Source organism: Panthera uncia, chromosome D1 (genome assembly GCF_023721935.1).
Source record: "Panthera uncia isolate 11264 chromosome D1, Puncia_PCG_1.0, whole genome shotgun sequence".
Taxonomy (NCBI): domain Eukaryota; kingdom Metazoa; phylum Chordata; class Mammalia; order Carnivora; family Felidae; genus Panthera; species Panthera uncia.
The window spans coordinates 56,273,168-56,295,567 of record NC_064808.1 but is presented as its reverse complement, the minus strand read 5'-3'; the positions used below and the strand labels follow the sequence as shown (position 1 = coordinate 56,295,567).

The 22,400-nt window shown below is 46.9% G+C and overlaps 2 protein-coding genes across 6 annotated transcripts in view; one reads left to right on the top strand and one right to left on the bottom strand.

Moving 5' to 3' along the window:
* RPS3 (ribosomal protein S3) overlaps positions 1-22,400 on the bottom strand; it is a 780,806-nt gene that overhangs the window by 568,307 nt on the left and 190,099 nt on the right. The window lies entirely within an intron of this gene.
* Positions 1-22,400, top strand: part of MAP6 (microtubule associated protein 6) — a 160,360-nt gene that overhangs the window by 116,955 nt on the left and 21,005 nt on the right. For all 5 annotated transcript variants that reach the window (XM_049619567.1, XM_049619561.1, XM_049619571.1 and 2 more), the window contains one exon: positions 20,701-20,914. In XM_049619567.1, coding sequence (XP_049475524.1) covers positions 20,701-20,914 — 214 coding nt within the window. The remainder of the gene's footprint in view (positions 1-20,700; positions 20,915-22,400) is intronic.

Genomic DNA, 22,400 nt, shown 5'->3' with positions numbered 1-22,400 from the left:
TCATTGCCCCCGCCAGTGTATCTCCAGCCATGTTTTACAAACTTGAACTCAGATCTAGATCTAGCCCCCTTCATCGTTGTATTTAGTTAGGACTACTGCAGTTTATATTAATCCTTTGACAAACAGTCACGTGATGGCAGCTATGGAATAAACTGTTTTCTCTCCAATCTTTTTGGCCTCAAAAAAAAAAAAAAGTTACCTTTTGTGTCAGTATATAGACCAGAGCCATTTATCCTTTGTAGTGGAATCTTTATTGCATGCACGAGCACAGAATTGATTCAGAATACATGCACTTGTGATTTGAGCACGCTGAGAAAAGATCGCATCCTGGGAAACACTTTCTTCAGCACTGGGTTGACCTGCCACAGTCCCAAGCAAAGACACGATAGAAAGATCCAGACTGGGAGTCCTTGTGAGTTTGGGCCCTGTGCAGCCACTTGCTGGCTCTATGCCTTGAGACAGTTCACTCTACCCCCCTGAACCTCCATGTTCTAATCTCTAAAATAGAAACAATAACTTGTATCTTGAAGGGCTGGTTGGCCTGAGATGAATTTAGACCAAGTATGTCAATCCATTATGAAAGCTTTTGGCATCCAGTAAGTTTTCATTAACTGAAATGTGACTTTTACACTGAACAAATTATAAGGTGACTTTATTTTTGCTTCCCACGATCCTTTTAAATTTATTCTGTGGGACAGGTTCCTCTGCTGCCCTTGCTTGAAAATTTGGGCAAGTTCTATAACTCATACAGCCAATTTCAGTAAATAAAAGTCCTCTGTCATTCAAATGTCCATCCCATGTTATAGTCACCATGTCAGTCTGTTTAAAGTTAATCCCTCTTCTCCTCCTGTAGCTCTGGCCTGTTCCAGCGGAGAAGCCCGCGGTGGGGCCTCTACTTCATTTGTCCCATCCCTCACCCTGCATCCAACCTGCCCAGTGTTGGAGTTCAGGTAGCAAGAGCACGAGGCAAAGGGAATGGAAGGGCCCTTCTGGGACTGGCGTGGTCACGGTGATTGCTGCTCTCTGGACCAGCAGGCTTTCAGGATGGACCGTCTCTTGTGGCTGCTTTGCTGGGTTCTCTAGAGGCCTCCGCACTCACCACCATGGATCTCTTCCTGCAGGAGAGAAAAGGGATAAAAGTGAATCCCCTTTGGCAGGTTCCACACTCCCTCCTCCACCCTGGGCATCCCATGGTCCCTCTAGCTTCTTCTGAAATGTTTGCCCCTCGGGGTGGCTGTCTTGACGCTATCCGGTCCTGGGGAAACTGCACCATACCTTCTGTGCCCTAACCACAAGACAGCTCAAGTCACCCCCAGAACAGCCCTTTCTCCCTGTCTCTGCTCCTGGACAGACTAGCCAGCCATCTCTGACCTTCAGATTTTTCACGAGAGTCCCTGTTGACTCAGGAGGGTCACTATCACATCCCCTAAGATCCAGATGTCCTTGTGCCTCTCTCTTGACTTCAGCTGGAGGGAAAGTGGCCCCTTCACTGGCACACAGAGTTCTCACCAATATCCTGTCCCTGTTACTATTCTCAGCCTTTGGCAATTCTACATTGTGACAGCGTGCCTCCCTTTGGAATGCGGTATTGTCTCTGTGCCTCAGCTGAGTGCCCCTCTTCAGTCCTGGGACACGGCTATTCAGTGTATTATTCTCGTTTAACCTCAGCATCTCCACTTACTGCTGTCCAAGGTCACGACACTTAACTACCCTCAGCTCCTGTTTCCTCATCTGTAAAATGAGAATGGTACTAACTGTGCCTGCCTCGTGAGGTCTCTGGGAGGATTAAATGAGATAATGCATAAACGTACTTCCTACAGTTCCTGGCACTGGCAAGATTCTCTGTAATGTAAGCTGTTTTCACTGCCATCACCATTATCATGATTAATCTTAAAGCAGAATTACGTGTCCTTTTGTCACCAACCCCCTGCCGCCCTGCTTGACTAGAGCGCATGTGCACACACTTGAGATGTGCACGCGGGCACAGCTGCGAGTGCAGAGTGGTGGCTGTTTGGAGGTGTCTCGTCCCTGACCCCCCTTTGATGCTGGCTGTCCTACAGCCGGCACCCTCGGTGCCTGACCCCCCCTCCCCCAACTAATTCATTTATCTCTTTACACTGTCTCTCCAGCAACTTAATTACGTGGCGGGCCTGTGTGGAGCCATCTGCTGCTGGATTGTCATCCCTGTCTCCCTCAGGATCCTAGAGACTACCTCAATGGCCCCACAGTTTCCTGAGGCAGAGAGGTGGGGCCAGTCCCCATTGTTGGGAAGTCACATGCGGGAGCTTCTGTGTTAAACGACCAGAAGCGTGAAGATGATTTTTGAATCGCATGCAGCGATGCCCCGCATGTTTATCCTTCTGCCTTCAGTCATTGCTTCCTAGGTTTTGCATAGTCAAAAAGAGAAAAGTAAGTCATAGGAGGGTAGGCCTATTTCCAACGTGTGCTGCGTTTTTTCTGCCAGCTGTCACAATGAGACTTCATCCATCATCCCTAAGAGTATAACTGCTGTAGGCACACAACGAATGAAATAAATTGTGAGCAGAATTGATGGTGAGTTCTAATTCACCATCATTAAATAGAACATATGTGAAGATGTAGCCTCCAGTCTCTCCCTGTCCCCAGCCTCTCATTGTCACCAAGTGGCCTGACTCACCCAAACACAGTGGCTCCCTAGAACCTAGTTAAAAGAGACAAAGTTTGGGGTGCCTGGATGGCTCAGTCAGACGAGCGTCCAGCTTCGCCCCAGGCCATGATCTCACAGTTTATTGCATGAGTTTGAGCTCCGCATGGGGCTCTGTGCTGACAGCTTAGAGCCTGGAGCCTGTTTCAGATTCTGTGTCTCCCTCTTTCTGCCCCTCCCTTGCTCTCTCTTTCTCTCTCTCTCTCAAAAACAAAACAAAACAAAACAAAACAAAACAAAACACATTAAAAATTAAAAAAAATAAAAGAGACAAAAGTTTTTATGTACTTTTTAATTGGAAAAACTAAATAAGAAGTAGAAATCAACTAAGTTAAAACATAAAACATCAATTTGCTACATAGAAAGCCCGGTAGGAAGAAATCTTCATTGATTTTACTCTACTAAAGTCTGATAACATTGTTCTCAATTTCTTTTTCTTTACATTGTTTTTAACTTCTACTTAGTTATAAGATGTTTGTCTTGAAAGTAATTGCTGCAACAAATTATAAAATACGTTGTAAATGGATAAATTCAAGTTTTGCTCACAAATAAGCCACAGGTAACGAGAAAGAAAAAACAAAAACAAAATGAAAAACAACCAAAGTGGCTCCCAGGCCACATTATCACCATCACTCCACCACTCTGAGATCTTGAGTGGCTCCCTCTGCCTCCAGAGTCCAGTCTGAGCTCTGGTACTTGACCCCACCCCACCTCTCACCCCACCCCACCTCTCCACTGCCCCTTGTGGAATCCTTGACCGTAAAATAAGGTGAGAACATCTTGGGGTGCCTGTTCAGCTTTGCTGTTCTGTGACTTTCATGCAATCCTGTTCATTCAGTGCATCTTGTCTGAGTGCCTGCTCTGTGCTGGGCCCTGGGTGGGACCCTAGGGCACAGTTCCTGCCCTCGGGGCCTCCAGCCTAGAGGAGAATATAAGCTGTCTTCAAGATGTGGTTGAGGTGGGGAAGGATGCACTGGGGGAGCTGGGCAGACCCCCTGTCTGGGGGTCAGTGGTGGCTTCACAGAGGTGACATTGGAGCAGGGTGATGTAAAGAGCGTAAGGCCTGGGAGAGCATTCCCGAAAGAGGGAAGAGTATGAGTGCAGACTAGCACAGGCCTGTGGTTGAGCTGTTCCAGGGACGAGAGTGGGAGGCAATGGGCCTGCGGAGGTGGGCCGTGGCAGGGCCAGAACCCACGGCTGGTGCGGAGTCTGGCCTTGACCCTCCAGGTATAGAGGTCACAGAGGCCCTTTCATGGCTCTACAGCCATGGCCAATGGCCAAAAGTGTGCCTTCCTTCTGGGTGCCTAATCTGCACTTTATATGGGGCTCCATGTTTTATTCTAATATTTAAAAAGAGAAAAAAGTAATATTTAAATTTTCTGTTCTATTTTGTTTTGTATATAGAAACAGATTAATGTAGGATGATAGGGAAATGTCAGATCTGTAGTTAGTCACCTTGAATTTAACTTCTGGCCCTTCCATGCACTAGCTCTGTGTCCTTGGACAAATCACTTGCCTCTCTGGGCCTTGGTTTTCTCCTCTGTAAAAATGGGGGAAAGTCTCCACCTTATAGCACTGCTGTGGGGATTACAGATGAGGACATGTTTTTGTGGGACAACTGGTACCCCAGAGGCCCTGACACACTCCTTCTTTTCCCTCCCCTCACAGTCACTGGATTTCCAGTCACCTGGATGCCAGCCCAGTGACCTGCATAATGACAAAGAATGCAGGGACACTGACGTGAAGGAAGTTTCCTATGAAATATTAATTGCTTCCCCCAAAGACTAGGTGTTCTGAAGGGCTTTGTTCCCCCAGCTGAGAGCTCGTGACCTCACTGGCCGGTCCCTGCCATTCCAGGCCATCCAGGGAAGGAAGGCCAGGCCACTAAGACAAGTCCAAGTGCCAAGGCTGCATTCATGAGTTCATGGGTGTGCTGTTCTTCCTGCACATAGCCCTGAAAAGCCCAGAGCAGGGAAGGTTGCAGGAAGTTCAGTGTCTCCCCTTTGAAAACTCCTATTTATCTTCTAAAAACCCTTCAGATTCTCATGGGAACCTTGACCTCCCAGAGCATCTCGCAGCACTCAGCTGGAAGTTCCTTAACAGCAGTTACTTGGGGTTGCTTCATAAATGCTTATTCAACAGAATACCTGTCAGAGGCTCAGAGGCATAAAACCATGTTTAAAATACTGGTTCAGGGATGCCTGGGTGGCTCAGTTGGTTAAGCATCCGACCTCGGCTTGGGTCATGATCTCACGGTTTGTGGGTTTGAGACCCGCATTGGGCCCTGTGCTGACAGCTCAGAGCCTGGAGCCTGTTTCAGATTCTGTGTCTTCCTCTCTCTCTGCCCCTCCCCTGCTTGTGCTCTCTCTCTCTCTCTCTCTCTCTCTCTCTCAAAAATACATAAAGGTATTTTTGTACATTAGGTACCATGTGATGCTTGCCTTTCTTAGGAACGCAGACCTTTTCCTGATGGCCCCATAAATTATGCTGGTTTGTGTCCTTAATCTTTTTCTCTACTGTCTCCTTTGCCTGGGTTTGACCTGCATCTTGAAGTAGCAGTTTCCCCAGTAGGAAAGGGAAAGAAAAAATTCAAGGTAAGGACAGGTCCGTGCAAAGACACAGACTAATGAAAGTGTTTCAAGCCTTCATGGGGCAGCTTATGGAGCTTGAAATCTGGAGTTGAACAGACCTGGTTCAAATCTGGCCCTGACTGACAGAGACACCCCAAGTAAATTCTTGCACCGATCTGGGACTCAGGAGACTCCAGCCCTCCAGGGCCACCCTGAAGGTTAAAGCGTGAATATGTGTGAGTGCCTCCCACCTCCGGCAGAGAGAGGAAAAAGGAAGCCAGCAGCTCTGGCTGTCCCGTTGCCCCTTAGCAACTGGCCTCGAAAGGTGCCACGCCATATCACCGTGACCCCGGTTGCTGGCCCAGGCAAGTGACTAACAGGACTGAGTTTGACGTTGCAGCTTCTTGAAGATATCCTAGGTCCCATTTTTGACACAACCCTTCAGATTTCATGGCCTGAAAAATAGTCTCACGTTTGTTCTGACTCTGATGCCTCTGAGTATGTCCTTCTTTAGAGCCAGCAGGTTGCTGAAAGACTTGCTGGAAATAGAATTGCGTCGCAAAAAGAAAGAGAGTCACTGAAGCCACCAGAGGTTAGTGGTGCCTGTAATGTAAATGAAGTCCAGAATTCCACTCAGCAGACTGCCCACCCTTTTACTGCCGGGTGGCTCTTCCCCTGCCGGGCTCCCACAGCTCCCATTACCTCAGATGAGATGGAACGCAGGCAGCCGAAGGCAGAATTTAATGGATATCACTTCCAATGAATCATTAGCAACAAGAAACAAACGTGACATTAAATGCACCAAAAATGGCATCGTGGGGATTACCTACTTAATATTTTTATGCTCCCCATTACTTAACAATTTCTGAGATTTGGTCATGCTCCAGCACTGTCAGACCTAAAATGTATTCATATTTCCAAACAAAGGAATAATTTGCCGCCTTCACACAGGGTGATTATCAAGAGTGTGTAATACATGAAAAATGCTTTCTTTTCCAGCTATTTCTTTATGACAAGTGTCTAGAAGTGGAAAACTTATCCCTTGCTAGATCAAAGGATGGCAGTTTTAAGGTTTCGCTCATTAATTCACATATTCAACAAATATACACTGAGCACTTGTGATGTAACTGATACGGAGCCCTGGAGACGCAGCCGTGTCCTGCTGGGTTGAGTCAGGCTATATTTTCCCCAACTTGCCAGCAATGGAGACAGTGCAGCCTTTCCCCCTCGAGCAGCTGACACAAAAATAGTAATATATTCCCAGTGGCTTAAAGATTTCAATGCAAGAAACAAACATGCAAAATGGGATTACAGATAATTATTTACGTGATTGTGGCATAAGGGAAGTTTTAAAGCTTAACCCCAGGAGTAAACGGGATAAAGGAGAAGGTTGATAGACAAGGCCATGTTCAAATATAAAGCTTATACATGGATACATGAAGAATATAGATATGGATATCTCTACGGATACAGATCTCCATCTCCCTCTCTCTGATGTAGATATATAGATATAGATATTTTTCATATCCTTATTTATCCCTATATATAAAAGAAAAGATAAACAGGGAAACATAGTTACGAAGAATTACTCTCTTTTATTTTTTCTATAGGAGTTGTAGAGCTTTCTTACAAATTAATAGGAAGAAGAAAAATGGAAAACCAGCCGCAATTGCCATGTGTTACTTTTACAATTAAGAAAGTAAACTCAGGAGTGTCGGCTCGTTCAGCAGCACTGATTTAAGTGCCTGCTGAACTGTTCGAGCCTCCAAACCAGGCACTAGGGACACAGAGATGGCTCAGAAGCCGCCTCTGCCCTCCAGGTTCTCAAAGATGGGCTTGGAAACAAACAACCAGGAAGATAATGTGAGAAATCAGACAAAGAAGCTGGTACAGGGAAGTCCCAGGACAACAAAGCAGAAAGCGATCACCTCCCTGCAAGGGGAGGGATGTGAGAGAAGAAGATGTTCCAACTGGATTTATAATAGCTTGATTAAGATATAATTTACATAACCTACAATTCACTCCTTTTAAGTGCACAGTTTGATGAGATTTAGTAAATGAATATAGCGATGCAAGCATCCTTGAAAGACAGCTTTAGAATGTTCCATCCCTTGTGTTCATTTACCATCAGCCCACCCTCCTACCTGAGGCCTAGGCAGTCATGGATCTTCCTGTTTCTACAATGTGCCTCTTCTAGAAATTGTATAAAAATGGAATCATATACTATCTAGTGTTTTCTGTCTGACTTCTTTGATTTAGCCTGATGTTTTTGAGATTCATCCGATTTGGTTCATTCCTTTTTACTGCTGAGTAAATCCATTGTGTGGATCTACCCATTTTCTTTATTCACTCATTAGTTCATGAAAATCTGGGTTATTTCCAGCTTTTTGGCTCCCATGAATAATGCTGTTACCAACATTGAGCCATAAGTTGTTTGTAGATGTATATTTTCATTTCTCTTTGGTATGTAGGAGTAGAATTGCTGGGTCATGTTGTAAGTGTATGGTTAGCTTAAAAATAATTTTTCCCCAAAGTGGCTATTCTGTTTTACATTCCCGTCAGCAATGTAGGAGAGATCAATTGCTCCACATTGTTGCCAACATTTAGCATTGTCAGTGTTCTTTAGTTTAGCCATTTTCGTATGTGGTGGTATCTTAGTGGGATTTTAATTTGTGCTTCCCTAATGACTACTGGTGTTGACAATCTTTAGTAAAGTGTCTATTAATATTTTTCCCATTTTTAAATTGGATTGTTGGCTTTATCATTGAGTTTTAAGAGATGTTTATATATTCTGCATACAAATAGTTTATCAGACATATGTTTTGCAAATATTTTCTCTCGGACCATGGCTTGTCTTTACCTTGTCTGAATGGTATCTTTGGAAGAGTGAAAAGTTTAATTTTGATTAACCTAATTTTATCTTTTTTTTCTTTTATTGCTTTGGGGTTTTGTATCGTAGCTAAGAAATCTTTGCTTACTCCAAGACCACAAAGATTTTATTCTATTTCTTCTCTTAGAAGTTGCATGGTTTTAGGGTTTACATTTAAGTCTGTAGTCCAGTTCTAGTTAACTTTTTTGTGTATGGTGTAAGATAGTAATTAAGATTCATTTTCTTTTCACATGGATATCCAATTTTCTCAGCACATTTGTTGGAAAGATTATCATTTTCCCTATTGAATTACCTTAACACATTTTTCAAAAATAAATAAACCACATATGTGAACAGTGGTATGATGGTAAATGTTTCACTAACATTCTGGAAAAAAGGAGGAGCCTGATTTATAGCGTTGGTCAATTTCCTGATGTGACTCTTCACATGGCTGATTTCAAGCTACCAGTAGTGTAATAATCAGCTCACCCAATTACTAAAAAAATTGACAATTAGTTCTGTGAACCAATATAAGCCAGTTTCAACACACTACTGTATGCAAAAATATGAATGATCTTAGTTTTGTTCTTAGATCTATGTGTCTGTCTTTATGCAGTAACGTATTGTTTACTGTAGCTTTTGAAATCAGGTAGTGTAAATCCTCAGACTGTTTCTCTTTCTCAAAATTGTGTTGGCAATTCTAGATCTCTTATGCTTTCATATGACTTTTAAGATTAGCTTGTCATTGTCTACAAAAATTTCTGTTGAGATTTTGGTAAGGACTGCTTTGAATATATAGATCTGTTTCTAGAATTGCTACCTTAACAATATTGAATCTTCCAATTTATGGATATGGTATATGTCTTCCTTTAGGTCTTTAATTCCTCTTAGCAATGTTATGTAGTTTTCAGTTACAGGCATTGTGCTTCTTTTGTTGAACTTGTTCGTATTTTATTCTTTCCGATGCTATTATGAATGGATTTTGATTTTTTTAAATATTTCTGATGTCTGTTACTAATCTAAAGAAATAGAATTAATTTTTGTACATTAATTGAGTATCCAGCAACCTTGCCAAACTCACTAGTACTAGTTCTAGTACTTTTTGTAGATTCCTGGGGATTTTCTAAATCCAAGTTCTTATTGTATATAAATAATGACAGATTTACTTCTTCTTTCTAATCTCTATATAAATAATGACAGATGTACTTCTTTCTTCTTCTTGCTTTATTATATTGGCTGTGTACAATGTTGAATAGAAGTGACAGTAGTGGACATCCTTGCCTTGTTCCTGATCTTTAGAGGAAAGCATTCAGTCTTTCACTATTGAGTATGATGTTATTTATAGAGTTTTTGTAGATGCTATCTATTAGGTTGAGGAAGTTCTCTTCTCTTCCTACTTTGCTGAGCTTGTTCTTAATCATGAAAAAGTGTTAGATTTTATCAAATGGTTTTTCTGTGTCTATTAAGATGATCATGTGGTTTCTGTCCTTTAGTCTATGAAAATGGTATATTACATTACCTGACTTGGGGGTGTTAAACCAACCTTACATTCCTGGGATAAACCTCACTTGTTCGTGGGGGGTTGTTTTAAATGTTTATTTATTTATTTTTAGGGGGGGGGGAAGAAAACACACAGTGGAGGAGGGGAAGAGAGAGAGGGAGAGAGTTTCCCAAGCAGGCTCCATGCTGACAGCCTCCATCCCATGAACCGTGAGATCATGACCTGAGCTTAGATCAAGTCAAATGCTTAACTGACTGAACCATCCAGGCACCCCTCATTCGTTCATGGAGTTTGAACATTTTTATATATTGCTGAATTTGATTTCCTGACTTTTTGTTAAGAGTTTCAATATTTGTATTTCATGAGGAATGTTGGCCTGTAGTTTTCTTGCAATGTCTTTGACTGGCTTGGTGTCAGAAAGATACCTGGTATTACCCATCTTAAAATGAGTTGGGAAGTGTTCTCTTTTCTTCTCTTTTTTACAAGAGATTGTTAGGATTGGTATTTACTTTTTCCTTAATGTTATATATAATTCACCAGTGAAACCATCTGGGGCTAGATTTTCTTTGTGGAAAGATTTTAAATTACTAAGTCAGTTTCTTTACTTGATACATATTTATTCAGTTTTTCTATTTCTTTTTTAGTCGGTTTTGTAATTTGCATCTTTCTAAGAATTTGTCCGTTTCATCTTTATCGTCAAATGTGTTGACATGAAGTTGTTCTTAATATTCCCTTATAATTGAGCTACATTTTAAAGAGTAAATTAGCATGTGTCTCAAGTCATAAAGTGATGTTTTCTTCAGCACCAGCTGTATTTGTTGAAAAGATATTTACTAAGTACTTCCTATGCACCAAACAAAAAATGAGGAAACTTAAATTTATTGAACACTTCACTAGATATATCATACATTGTCCCTGGCACTGCGCGGAGCTCATCCCATAGGAGTGTACTCCCGGAATTCTAGGTCTACCCGCAGAAGGAGACAGCACTCTCTCCCACCTTTCACAACACACTCTCAGTGTTTCCATTTCCTGTCTAAGGAACCATCTTTCTGCAATTAATGGACACAGATCTTTGGGGACCCAACTAACCAGAGGAATTCAGCCTTCCCTTTTCAACCTCAACTGGATAGCTCTGTGGTCTCGTCACACAACCACCCCAGAATTCCTATGACTAAAAAACTCAGATAATAATGGGGAGTTAGGGGTGGGGCAGAGTGAGGAGGGAGTCATTGTGATTTTCCTATAAGCTCTCTTCTAGCTCTCCTTTTTTTTCTGCCTGGGTGTATTTGAATGTGTACTTATTTTAACTACCACACTCCCTCCCTCTCATCCCCCTCCTGCCGACTGTAGTTTTCTTATTTTGCACTCTTTTTCTTCCATGCAGTTCCTAGCATAGCGCCTAGTAAGCATGGCAATGTAAATCAATTCGTGTAGAAACGCATTGACTCCTAATTGAGCAGTTTTTATTTTTAGCTATCTGTCCTCGTAATTCTATACATGTTATACACATGGGCTTTCTTTGTGTGAGACGCTGTCTCCCAGGTGCACAGGGACTTTGAGCTGCGTGCAGCCTATGACAGGACTCAGCGGTTACCTGCGGAATCTCCATTTGCCTAATGAGGGACCCCAAGCCCTGACACTCATCATTGCCAACAGCCTCATGTCGGATCTTTCCATGTAAGGGAAAGGATGGATTCTTTTCCACTCATTCTCTATTCACATTAGACTAGCTTTAAACTTTTCTTTACATCGAGACGTCTATTTGCATTTAAGTGAATGCTTTCCTCATTTTAAGAAACCATTCTATATTGGGTGCATGTGTTTACTGGATATTAATGGATAAGAGGTGAGGTCCTAAATGATTAGAACATTGGCATTCTAAGATTCCCTTTTCTCCCTTTCACACAAAAGAAGCTGAAAGATACATGCAAGCGGATACACAGGCAAGGATCACAAAGCTCGTCTCTTGACCAGGTCATTTCTGCCAGGGAGAAACTATCTTCCATTTTCCTCTGAAAAGAGAGACAAGCTACTCCAGGCCCCCTGCAACCCTCTAGGCTCAGGTGTTCTTTTCTTTGTAATCTGTAGATCCTACTTCCTTGACCCAGCTCCTGACAATAGCTTGGCAACCGACAGCATTCACTGTCTCCATCAGATTTCATGAAAGAGCCTGCTTCCTTTCTTCGAGAACCCTTTAATATCACAAATGTAGGCACGATTTTTGAACAGAGACTTCATATGTTTCCATGACAACGTAAATTACCTATGAGAATCTGTAGGAAGGTTTTAGTCCATCAAGGCTTAAAAGCACGGTTTTCTTTCTTCATAAAGCAGTCGAGGAATGTTGTTGAAAATTTTGTTGTCAAGAGGATGGGGAGGGGATTTTATTTCCCAAGAACCCAGATACATAATAAATCTGGGCCTTATGGGTGCAGACGTGGAATTTATATTTGAGTGTAGCTGGCAGTAATCCATTATTCTAAATCCCTACTTTTCTCAAGAAGTGCTTTGTACCAATTAACACATGTAGATATTCTCCTCAGCAGTCGAATTATTCCTTGTACAATTCTATTTCATCGTTTCTTATAAATGGTGGGCTTTTTCAAATCAGAAATGAGAGAGCAGCCCCTCTTCTCTTCTCTGGCAACACTTTCTCTCCAAGGCCAAACCCTGTCTCCATTCTCCTGACGCCCGCCCTCCTCCCTCTCCTGGGGCCTGGCTTCATCAATCACCCAGCTCCCCGCCCATCTTCAGTCTCCCCCCTATAATTGCCCTTTCAGTATCTCCCCTTGAATCACGGCAAGAAAATGTGCATACGTGGGACAAGTCCTTAAGAAGCGAACATCTGTGTACGACAGACAGTCGCTATTGGAGATTTAATTAATCAGGCATTCACTGAATGCGACTTTGTTCGAGTCTAATGTGAAATGCATTCAGAAACAAACCTGGCATCGGAAGCTGCTGCCCAAACTGTGCCCTCTCCTAGGACCGGAATGTGGACCGCAGTGGCCAGGAATACGACAATAGGGACAGATATTTGACTGTGTGATTATTTGTGTCTCCCCACCTGACCACCAGTTCAGTAGAGGCACTTGCTGCCTCTGCCTGTTCACGTTATGTTGCTAGCTCTGGGCCCGGAATGTAGAAGATACCCAATGATTTTTCTCGAACAAACAACTCTGTAATGAAAACCAAATATGTGGACTGTACGGTTATCCACCGTGGGCTTTGCAGTTCTGATAGACACGGACAGGGCCTCTCCAGTGAATACATTCACACTGAACCTCACATCGACCCTGTGAGGTAGGTCTTGTATCAGTCCTTTCCAAAGGAGCTCACTGCAGTTCAGAGCAGGTGAGGGCCTGGCCCAAGGATTAGAGCCAGGATCGAGCCTGGGTTTATCTCATTCCAGAGCCTGTGCCATCGCCAGTGAACCACTTTTCTCTGTTCTGACCTGGGCTCTATGCTGCTTATCACCTTGTTAACCTCTCTGCCTGCACCTCCCTGAGACCTGCATGTGCTGTGCACTCTGAGACATCACTTTCTCCTGAGGGCCTGTCTTTTCCCTTCTGGCCCCAAGGCGGGTGCAGCATTATCAGCTCCCTTGCAGCTGAGGCTTTGCTACCTTCTAGTGAAGGCTGCAGTATGGTCCCTCTCAGTTTCTTACAACCAGATCATGACCTTTTGTTCAACTCGGTGCCACAGTTCTGCTGGGAACTTGAACTTCCTGTGCTCCGCTCACACCGGTACCTTCTGCCTTGCCGAAATGAAGCGTGGGTGTTTTAAACCCCTGTTAATGAGAGGCAGAATTTCTAACAGGGGTCTGCATTAGGATCTATTGCTATGTAACAAATTACTCCAAAACTTAACACCTCAGGCCAACAAATGTTTATTATTTCCCACAGCTTCTGAGGGTCAGAAATCCAGGAATGGCTTAGCCGGTGGTCTCTCCCTATGTCATCTGATGTCATCCTTGCCTGAGGCTGAGGATCCACTTCTAAGGTGGTTCACTTGCATGGCTTTTAGCAGGAGGCCTCAGTTCCCAGCCACGCAGGCCTCTCCGTAAGGGTTGATTGAGTATCCCCAGGTCAGGGCAGCTTTCTGTCCTCAGTGTGAAGGTTCCACAAGCAAACAAGCCAGGGGCTGCAATGCCCCCAACGGTCTCAGAAGCTACATACCGACACTTCCACCATATTCTCTGTTGAAAGTGAGTCACTAAGTCCAATCACGTCCAAAGGAAGGGGAATTCGGGACCCCTAAAGGAGGAGTGTCCAAGAATTTGTGGACATACGGTGAGAAGTGATACGGATGCCAGATGCCATGAGATGCTTGTGTAGCAACTTTGTGCCCTGTCTGTGGCCGGGGCAGCCTGGAGACTTCCTGTTTAGCCATTCACACGGTTGAGTGAGATGAAGGCTGCATTTCGAATCCCTGGCCCAGGCACAGTGAGCATTATACAGGTGCAAAACGATGGTCCTGATCCTTAATACCTGTACATTTTGGGTGGGAAGAAAGCCATCTACACAGGTAACCTCCTCTAAGAGCACGGTGAGTGCTACAGAGGGACGAAGGTCAGAGAAGAACAAGCTCGAAGCAATCGTGGGGCAGGTGAAGACCCCTAGAAGGGAGGGCACCCGAGCCTGGCATGGATGGTCGTGTGGTATTTCAGTAGCCGGAGGCATGGAGGGAAGAGCAGACTGGAGACGGGAACAGCATGGGCAAAACTTCAGTGGTGGGAAGGTGCAGTGTGTGTTTGGGGAAGGGCAGCATGGTGTTCTCATTGGCAAAATCAGTGATAGTGCCTGCGACACGGGGCTGATGCTGCTACATCCGGTGATTTGTTTAAAGAGCTTTGCACAGCGCCGGGTGCCCAGAAAGTTCTCGCTAAATGATGACGTGAATGACTGACAAAGAGGAAGACGTTAGGCTGGAAAAGTAACGTGGGGCCAAGTCACAGGGCCGTGCGTGTCGTCCTGAGGAATCACAGCACGAGGAGGCTAGAAGGGGCCTTAGTTCGGACTATTTTTGGTCCCGTAGCAACTGGGATCTGTTGCGTGTTAGTGGGGGAGTAGCATGCTCATGGCTGAGCTAGAGGAAGGCCTCTCCCATGGCATGTGCCGGATGATTCAGAGTGGGGTGGGGGACCGAGACTCTGGTGCTGTGATCCTGATGCCGTGGTCCAGGGAAAGGAGGCACTGAGGGCTGAAGTGAGATGGTGCGTGGGGACTGGCTAGGAGGAGGTGAAGGTAGGGTATTTGTTGACTCCTTTAAAAACTTTTCCTGGTCAGCAAGCTGCTTTAGCAGTTGCTCTGAACGCAGGTATGCACCTGTTTAAAGGTCCTGTGGGAACAGCCTAGGAACATCCTGTCCACCAAGTCTCCATGAGATGGCTCGGGCCTGCCTCTGCCATTCCTTGGTGGAAGGTTGGGGGCTGGCCCAGGTTTCTCTCCACAAATTTTCCCAGCACACAGGGGCCATCAGAGGAGTCCTTTAAACCCAAACTTGAACATACTGATTGGGCCTCCTTGTCTGTGTAACTTACCCACTCACAGAGGGATGGACAGCATGGTCTCAAGCCCTTCTCTGCCCCTGCAGGGATTGTGCAGGGGAGAAATCATGCATCAAGCTTCAAATGATCTGCTGGGGAGGGGACAGTGGGCCCTTGGCAATGCAGTTGGAAATCCTGTCCCCATGACTTCCCCACATCATGATCCAGGAGGAGCCATAGCATGAGGAACATCTCTGGGATGCCAGGGACAGTAGCCTGCAGATGTGGGACCCTCCCAGTATGCTCAGAGCCTCAGGCTGGGGCATCCAGACTGGCTGAAGGGCATTGCTGTCTTGTGATCGCTTCCTGAAGCTGAAGCTGCCATGAACTTGAAGGTGGGTTATACACCCACCCCAAGTGTGGGATGGTGGAAGGGGTGGGGGCTTTGAGTCAGACAGACTCACAGTTCAATAACTGCTTACTGGTTTGGCAAGTCTCTTCACCTGTCTGTGCTCAGATTCCTCATATATAACATGGGGCTAATAACGGTGACCTCATAGAGATATTAAAAGGGTAAAAGGAGGTTGGATCCACAGAGGGTTCAAACTAAAAGAAGTAAGTGTCGGGCAAGTGTTAGCAAACTTTTCCTCCCCTTTCCTGCCCCCTGATTCTGAGGGACTCCTTCCTTCCCCCAGCCCTTTACCACTATGGCAGCTTCACTCACCAGGGGCTCTGAGCTTCCTCCTGTCAATCTAGGGAGAATGGATTTTATGAAAGCTTAGGAGGCACCAAATGCTTGCTTTCATAAGGGCAACTCTTCCCTACAAGGACATAAGGATGTGGGGTGTGTGGGTTTTAGCAATAATAGAAGCCCCAAGTGTGAGCAGCTTTGTGAGTACCTGAAGTAGAATGGAACGCTTGGTTTCCTTTAATTCTCCAAATACAACCTGAGGGTATCGCTCTGTGCTGTGCGGGGCACCAGGGAAACACAGGTAAACGCAGCCCTGTCCCTGATGAAGAGGGACTCCGCCCGGGTCAGGTGCTTGCGAGCACATACTCATTTCAGCATGATGGGCACTGGAACACGAGTACAGGCAGGACATTTTCCCGCCTCCCAGGAGCGAGTGTCTGCCCCGTCTGGACAGGGAGGGAAGGGTTCAGGAGAGGGGCCATAAGCTGACCAGAAGTGAAATCAAATAATAGCCACTTCCATTAAATATTCACCCGATGCCAAGCCCTTAAATCCTGTGAAGGATGGGAGAACGATACGGAGCAGGGCTCTGAGTGGGAGCCCGAGTGAGAGAAGGGCCCTGGCGGGGCAGGGGGAGACAGATGGGGTCCTCACCCAGCTCTGCCCCTAACCTGCAGTTGGACATAGGATAAGTTGAAGGACATCCCTTTGCAGCCATGCAAATGAGGTTGGACTCAAAGGTAGGGTTCCATCAAGAATTTTCTGTTACATATCTTATTCCTCAAAAGAGGTAAAATAAACTCATGAAATCATTAAAATAACATGAAACTGCATAGGTAACCACAAAGTTGGACAATGTAGTAAAGTGTCCAGGAGCTGAGAGAGAGGAAACTTTTTGCTGAGAAATCCAGGAGGGGCTCCTGGAAGAGGAGAGCCCAGAGCAGGGCCTTGACGAATAATTAATACAGGGGCAGTCTGAGAGGAGGGCATCAGCAATTTGGAGCGATAGGCTGCCTCACTCAGAAACGTTCAGCAGCTCCCCAGGCCTAGCTCAAGCATCTAAACATGACATTCCAGGCTCTGTAAGCCTGGCCGCAGCTCCTACCGGCCCGGTCACCTTGACATCCTTCCAAGAACCTCTCTTCACACCGAGCAGCTCACCTGCTCTCTGAACCTGCCACACAGACTCGGACTGCTGCCTGAATTCCTTTTGTCTGCTTCTCTGTCTACACCCTTCAGTGCCCCCTTCAGAATTAAGCATCCTTTTCCCTCTTTCCCTCTGTCCCATTTGCTTTGGGTCACACATGGACAGATCCCGACCTACTAAACCGTGGCCGTCTCAACCAGGGCTTACTCCTCCCTGTGGGCCACAGGCCACACCCATGCTGAATGAGTGAATGAATGAATGGACGGATGATCAAGCTGAAATCTGGCTGCACAGACAGGGGAGTCCATGGTTACAGGGGCCCGTAAACTTGTGGCAAGAGGCTCTGGACACGACTGACCTGAGAATGTGGTCCATTGTGCTCTGGGAGGGGCAGCTCAGGGCTGGAGGAGCTCTGGTGTGTCACATAAACTCTCCATGGCACTGCAGACATCAGGCCTGAGTCCGCACGAGCACCTCCAGTGAGAACAGGCCAAACACCGTGCGGCTCCAGCCCGTTGCCCGAGTGCCGTCGGAAGGATGTGGCCTGTGGAAGCTGACTGACGTGGGCTCGCACTTCAACTCCGCTTATCTGCCAGCCGTTTGCTCTTATGCGAGCCACGTAACCTCTCTGAGCCTTGGTTACCTTCCTTTGGTAGTATTAGAGATCTAAAACCACCTCCTCTCAAAGTTGTTGTAAGGGTTATAGAGAAAAGTACCAAAACCAGACCAAAACCACCCTCCAGCTTATGAAAGGTGACTAATGAATGGTAGCTAATTCTGTTTTCATGACATATGATTACTTATTCCACGTGGCTGGGGAAAGTTTTGTGGAGAGTTCAACGAAAGTTCTGAGTAACAGAGTTTGGGCTTCAACCTAACAGTCTATCGTAATCCCAGTAAACTTATCATAGGACTTACCAACACGGCCTCATGGGAAGATGAGTTATTTAAGGTCAGGGTTATTAGTTATTTAAGGTCAGGATACATCCCACGAGGACGTATCCCGTGGATAATGCTCGCAGTGAGACACTTGCCAGCCCACAGTGGCCACTGCAGAGATACAGAAAGCTGCAGAGCCTGGCCTGGGAGAAATGATCCGGAAACTGTTTTCAGGGCCAGCGTGTACCTATCTCAGTCCTAATTCTGGAAGCAGGCAGGGGCAAGAGTGGAGAACTCCAGGTTCTGCCATCATGTATTCAGGAACCGGGTTGTTACTTGTGAGCCTTGTATGAGGGGCTTCGGTGGTTCTTGAGTTCTGAAGGCTGGGAGGAAGGAGGGACAGCCTGGAGCCTTAGACAGGTCCTGGGTGGCCACACCCCCCACTGTGACCCGGGGCCAGCTCTAGGCTGGTGTGGAGAGCCAGAATGGCTCGGAAGTCAGGTCATAGTAACTGGTTGAGCCAAAGGAGGTGTAAAAGGGAGGAGGAGAGGACAGAAAAGGAGATAAAGCAGCCTTGATGCCGGACCAGATGGGTGCCATTAACACAGTCAGGCGGGTCTCAACCTTCCAAGTCCCCTTCTCCTCCCACGTTTTCCGTCTCAGTGGGCAGCACCTGCCACCCACAGACCAAAATCCTGGAGTCTCCAGGTTCCTCTCTGACCCTGGCCTCCCACAGCTCAGCCACTCTCAAGTCCCGCCCATTTCCCTCTTGGCCCAGAGCCACTCTGTCCCCACTGCCACTGTCCTGGTTCGGGGCTCAGCTTTCCTCCTGGCTCACTGCACAGTCTCCCGCCTGGCCTCCCGACTCCCCTCTCCCCGTCTGTCTGCCATTCACACTGCTGCCAAAGTTCTCTCTCCCCAGACTGATCTGGCCACATTCATCTTTGGCTTGGAGTCATTTGGCAATTTCTTGTTTCAGTCCAGACCATCCCCTCAGCATGGCTGGCAGGACCTCAGGATCTGTCCAGCCTCTTCAGCTCTTCCCCACAAGCTTCAACTCAACCACCCGAACTGCCTGCAGGTCCCCATCGAGGACCGTGTCTCAGCAGCCTCTTTGTGTACCCCTCGTTCTGCCCAGAACCCTGGCTGGCTCCCTGCCCCGTCTCTGATTCTGCTCCAGAACCAACATCCCCGACTCCCTCCCAGGCCGGCATAGGTGAAGCTCACCACTCCCCCCTTCATGGCTCTTTTCTTATTGTCCTGGAGTAACCTCACTCCCTCTGCCTCCCACATCTCGAGCCCAGAGCCTGTTCTTAATGCAGTTTGGCCTCCACAGAGCTCAGCATCTTGTCAGACAGACCTTGGGCAGTCAGTAAATGTTTTGTGAATGAGTGAATGAATGGGAGAAGGAAATCGACCGATGAGGGAATGAAGGAGACAATTTGGCAGAGGAGACAAGATGGTTTGGGTTGAGTTTGAGTTGGTGGGGCCTCCAGGTGGGGGTCCCAGCTGCAGTGGAAAGGCGAGTCTGAAGCTTGGGGGAGGGTCTCTTAAGAAACTCAGCTCACAAACGAGCCAATTCCCTTCAAGAGGTCCAATGACCAGCAAGTGGCTCAGTGTTCCCAAACCTGCTTTATGGACTCAGGGAGCCTCCGAGCTTGGAGGACATCATAAAGACATTGTCTGGTCTGAGTCTTTTCTTGACAAGTGAGGGAACTAAGGCTCAGAGAGGGGAGAAGCCGGCTCCGCCGCTCTTTAGAGGCGGTGCTAGGACCCATGTGTCTTCATCATAGTCTCAGCTCTTTCTGCCATCCCCTGTGGCCTCCTGTTTGTGCTGCCCATCTCTGAGCCCCGAAGCAGGGCACCATCAGTGAGGGTGAGGAAGGAGCTGCAAGAACCTAACCACAGATATTCACACCCCAGCCCTTCCTCTCCTACAACACAGCTTCTCATGGCCCCAGATGAGAACAGACCCAACAAATGTCACGCACTCAACAGACCAGAGGGACCCTGTGGCCTCCAACGGCAGCTGCATGTATTTTACCCTGTTTTGGGACATTGTCCCCAGCTAGTCTCCAGCCCTATAACAGATGAGAAATAACTGATTCGAATCCACAGGATCCTCACAGAAAAAGTAAGAAAATCGGTACACTTCCACACTGACTTGGATGGTGGTCATCATAGGGTCAGGGCCAATAGCCATTCACACCGGAGCACGTGAAGACTCTCCCGCACATACACACCCCAACACGAGTCCTAACAGTGACATCCGAAGTATGTTCAGTGCATTGTTTATTTGTGATCTGCAAGCATTTAGACATTCCATAAGTATTTTCATCCACAGTGATTAAGATTATTACATTTCTGACAGTATAAGAAGTGAGCCCCCTGCTCTCAAGGGGAGGAATTTTCCTTGAGGGTTCTGGCTAACAAAAGGTCTCCCTCATGACAAGGCAGGGAAGGGAACTGGCATGCGGCCTTGGCCACATTGTCTCATTTTCATGTTCTTGACCTCACACACAGCAGGCATTCAATCATAGAGTTAAACCCATGCGTGACTGAATGGATTGCGTGTTTTCAGACTCATTTTGGATATTGCAAAAACGGGGCCCGAAGATTACAACTGCCTATCCCTGATCACACAGTGGTAGCTGGGAACCTGAGCTCCTTCTTCCCACAATGGCTATTCCCACAGCCCGCATTAACTTGACAGGGAGGAAAACGCGCACTTGCCCGTGAGCAAAGGGTGACTTTAACCGCTCAGCCACACCTCCGTCTGCCCCACAGGCACTAATCGAGAGCTTGTGGTGTTTGCAGCCCCGGACGGGGAGCCCTGTTTAATGTCACTTATGCTTTCTTTGATTCACAGAAATGAATTCCGAGCATGGACGGACATCAAGCCTGTGAAACCAATAAAGGCCAAGCCCCAGTATAAGCCCCCAGATGACAAGATGGCTCATGAGACCAGCTACAGCGCCCAGTTCAAAGGGGAGGCCAATAAGCCAACGCCAGCCGACAATAAGGTGATTGATCGCAGAAGAATACGCAGCCTCTACAGTGAACCTTTCAAGGAACCCCCAAAGGTGAGACAGATCTTGTGGGGGAACCCATCAGCACAACCTAGAACGGAGGGGCTCATTGCAGCAGAGCATGAGGGCAGGGCTCCTGCAGACCCTGGCCCAGTCCCTAAGGGCTCCTGGAAAACCCCTCCTCTTCTCCGTAGCACACAGGCACTAAGGAACCTTTGCTAAATTCAAAGGGAATGTTCAAAGGAACAGTGCCTAAAGTAAAACAGCTTGAAGACTGGCAGGTTTCCAGAGAACCAGCATCGGCTTTTGAGAAGCACCCCGCTCCAAAAAAGTGGCCAAAAATCCCACCTGAGCCCTAAAGCCCTCCCTGTCTTAAAAATCCCTTCGGGGGCTTTTGCCCCCGGAGAGCTGGCCATTAGAGGTATCTCTCCTGGCTTCCTCCCCGCCCTGCCCCCGCCACATCCTCCGCTCCAGTCCCTGGACGCTTCCTCATTCCTCTTCATCCTTTTCCTCCGGAAACACTATCCAGCGCCAGTTCTTAGTCAAGGCACACCTGTCACATCAGCTGCAAGATGTGTTCTGGGTAATTTGTTACTATAATAAACAGTTTGCAAGTGATTTACAATTCTAAGTAACTTGCAGTGGATTCAGGGGTTTCCGTGTAATAACACGACTTTGCCTTATTTGCATCCAGTGCACACCCCTGAGGGGGAGAGCCAAGTTGGAGACACAGCTGGAAGCAGGAATCCTATTTGCCAGAGCTGGTTCTGTGCTATCAAGCCACGTGGAATCGTGCAAATACCTGCTCCCCTATCTATAATAGCAGGACAAGTGTGAGATCCTTTCCTCTGCTTTTGTCTGAAAGTCTCGCACTGAAACAGAGTTTCCTATGTGGCCCAGGACTGATCTGTAGGTAAAGTAGCTGATCAACCCAGTCTGCCTGGACTCCTCCAGCTGTAGCACTGAAAGTTCCACGTTCCATGAAGGCCCTCAGTCCCAGGCAAACCAGGATGGTTGGTTACGTTCTGTGCAGGTTCCGTGGACCTCACTGAGGAAATCCCAGTGAACCCCAACATCATCTCTGTCCATCATCCATAGACGACGTGGGGCCCAGGACGTAGGGCTGGATTTGCACCAAAGAAGACTCCAAGGGGAGGAAGGAGGGAAGATTGGGGCATAGGGAACCCAGAGGTGGAGGGCATATGGAGGGACCAGACAGAGCAGGCCCAGAGTTCTGGGGGTAAAAGAGGGCCAGGCCATCGCCCAGGAGTGGGGTCAGAGCTAGCGGAAGGGTTTCGGGGAGAGCGGATGGGCCGGAATGGCGGCTCTGGGGAGAATAGTCTGGGGAGCCAGCAGGAGAGGAGGAGTGCTGTGCTGAAGGCCTCGCTGAGATGAGATGTGGTTTCTCCACAAGAGCTCGCCGCCCTGGAGACAGAAGCAGAAGAGAGGCTGGCTTATGCCAGAATCTCTGCGTCTTCTATCAGCTAAGGTTCACTTCTTATTAATACCCGTCCACCACGACTGGGCCACAACCCTACTC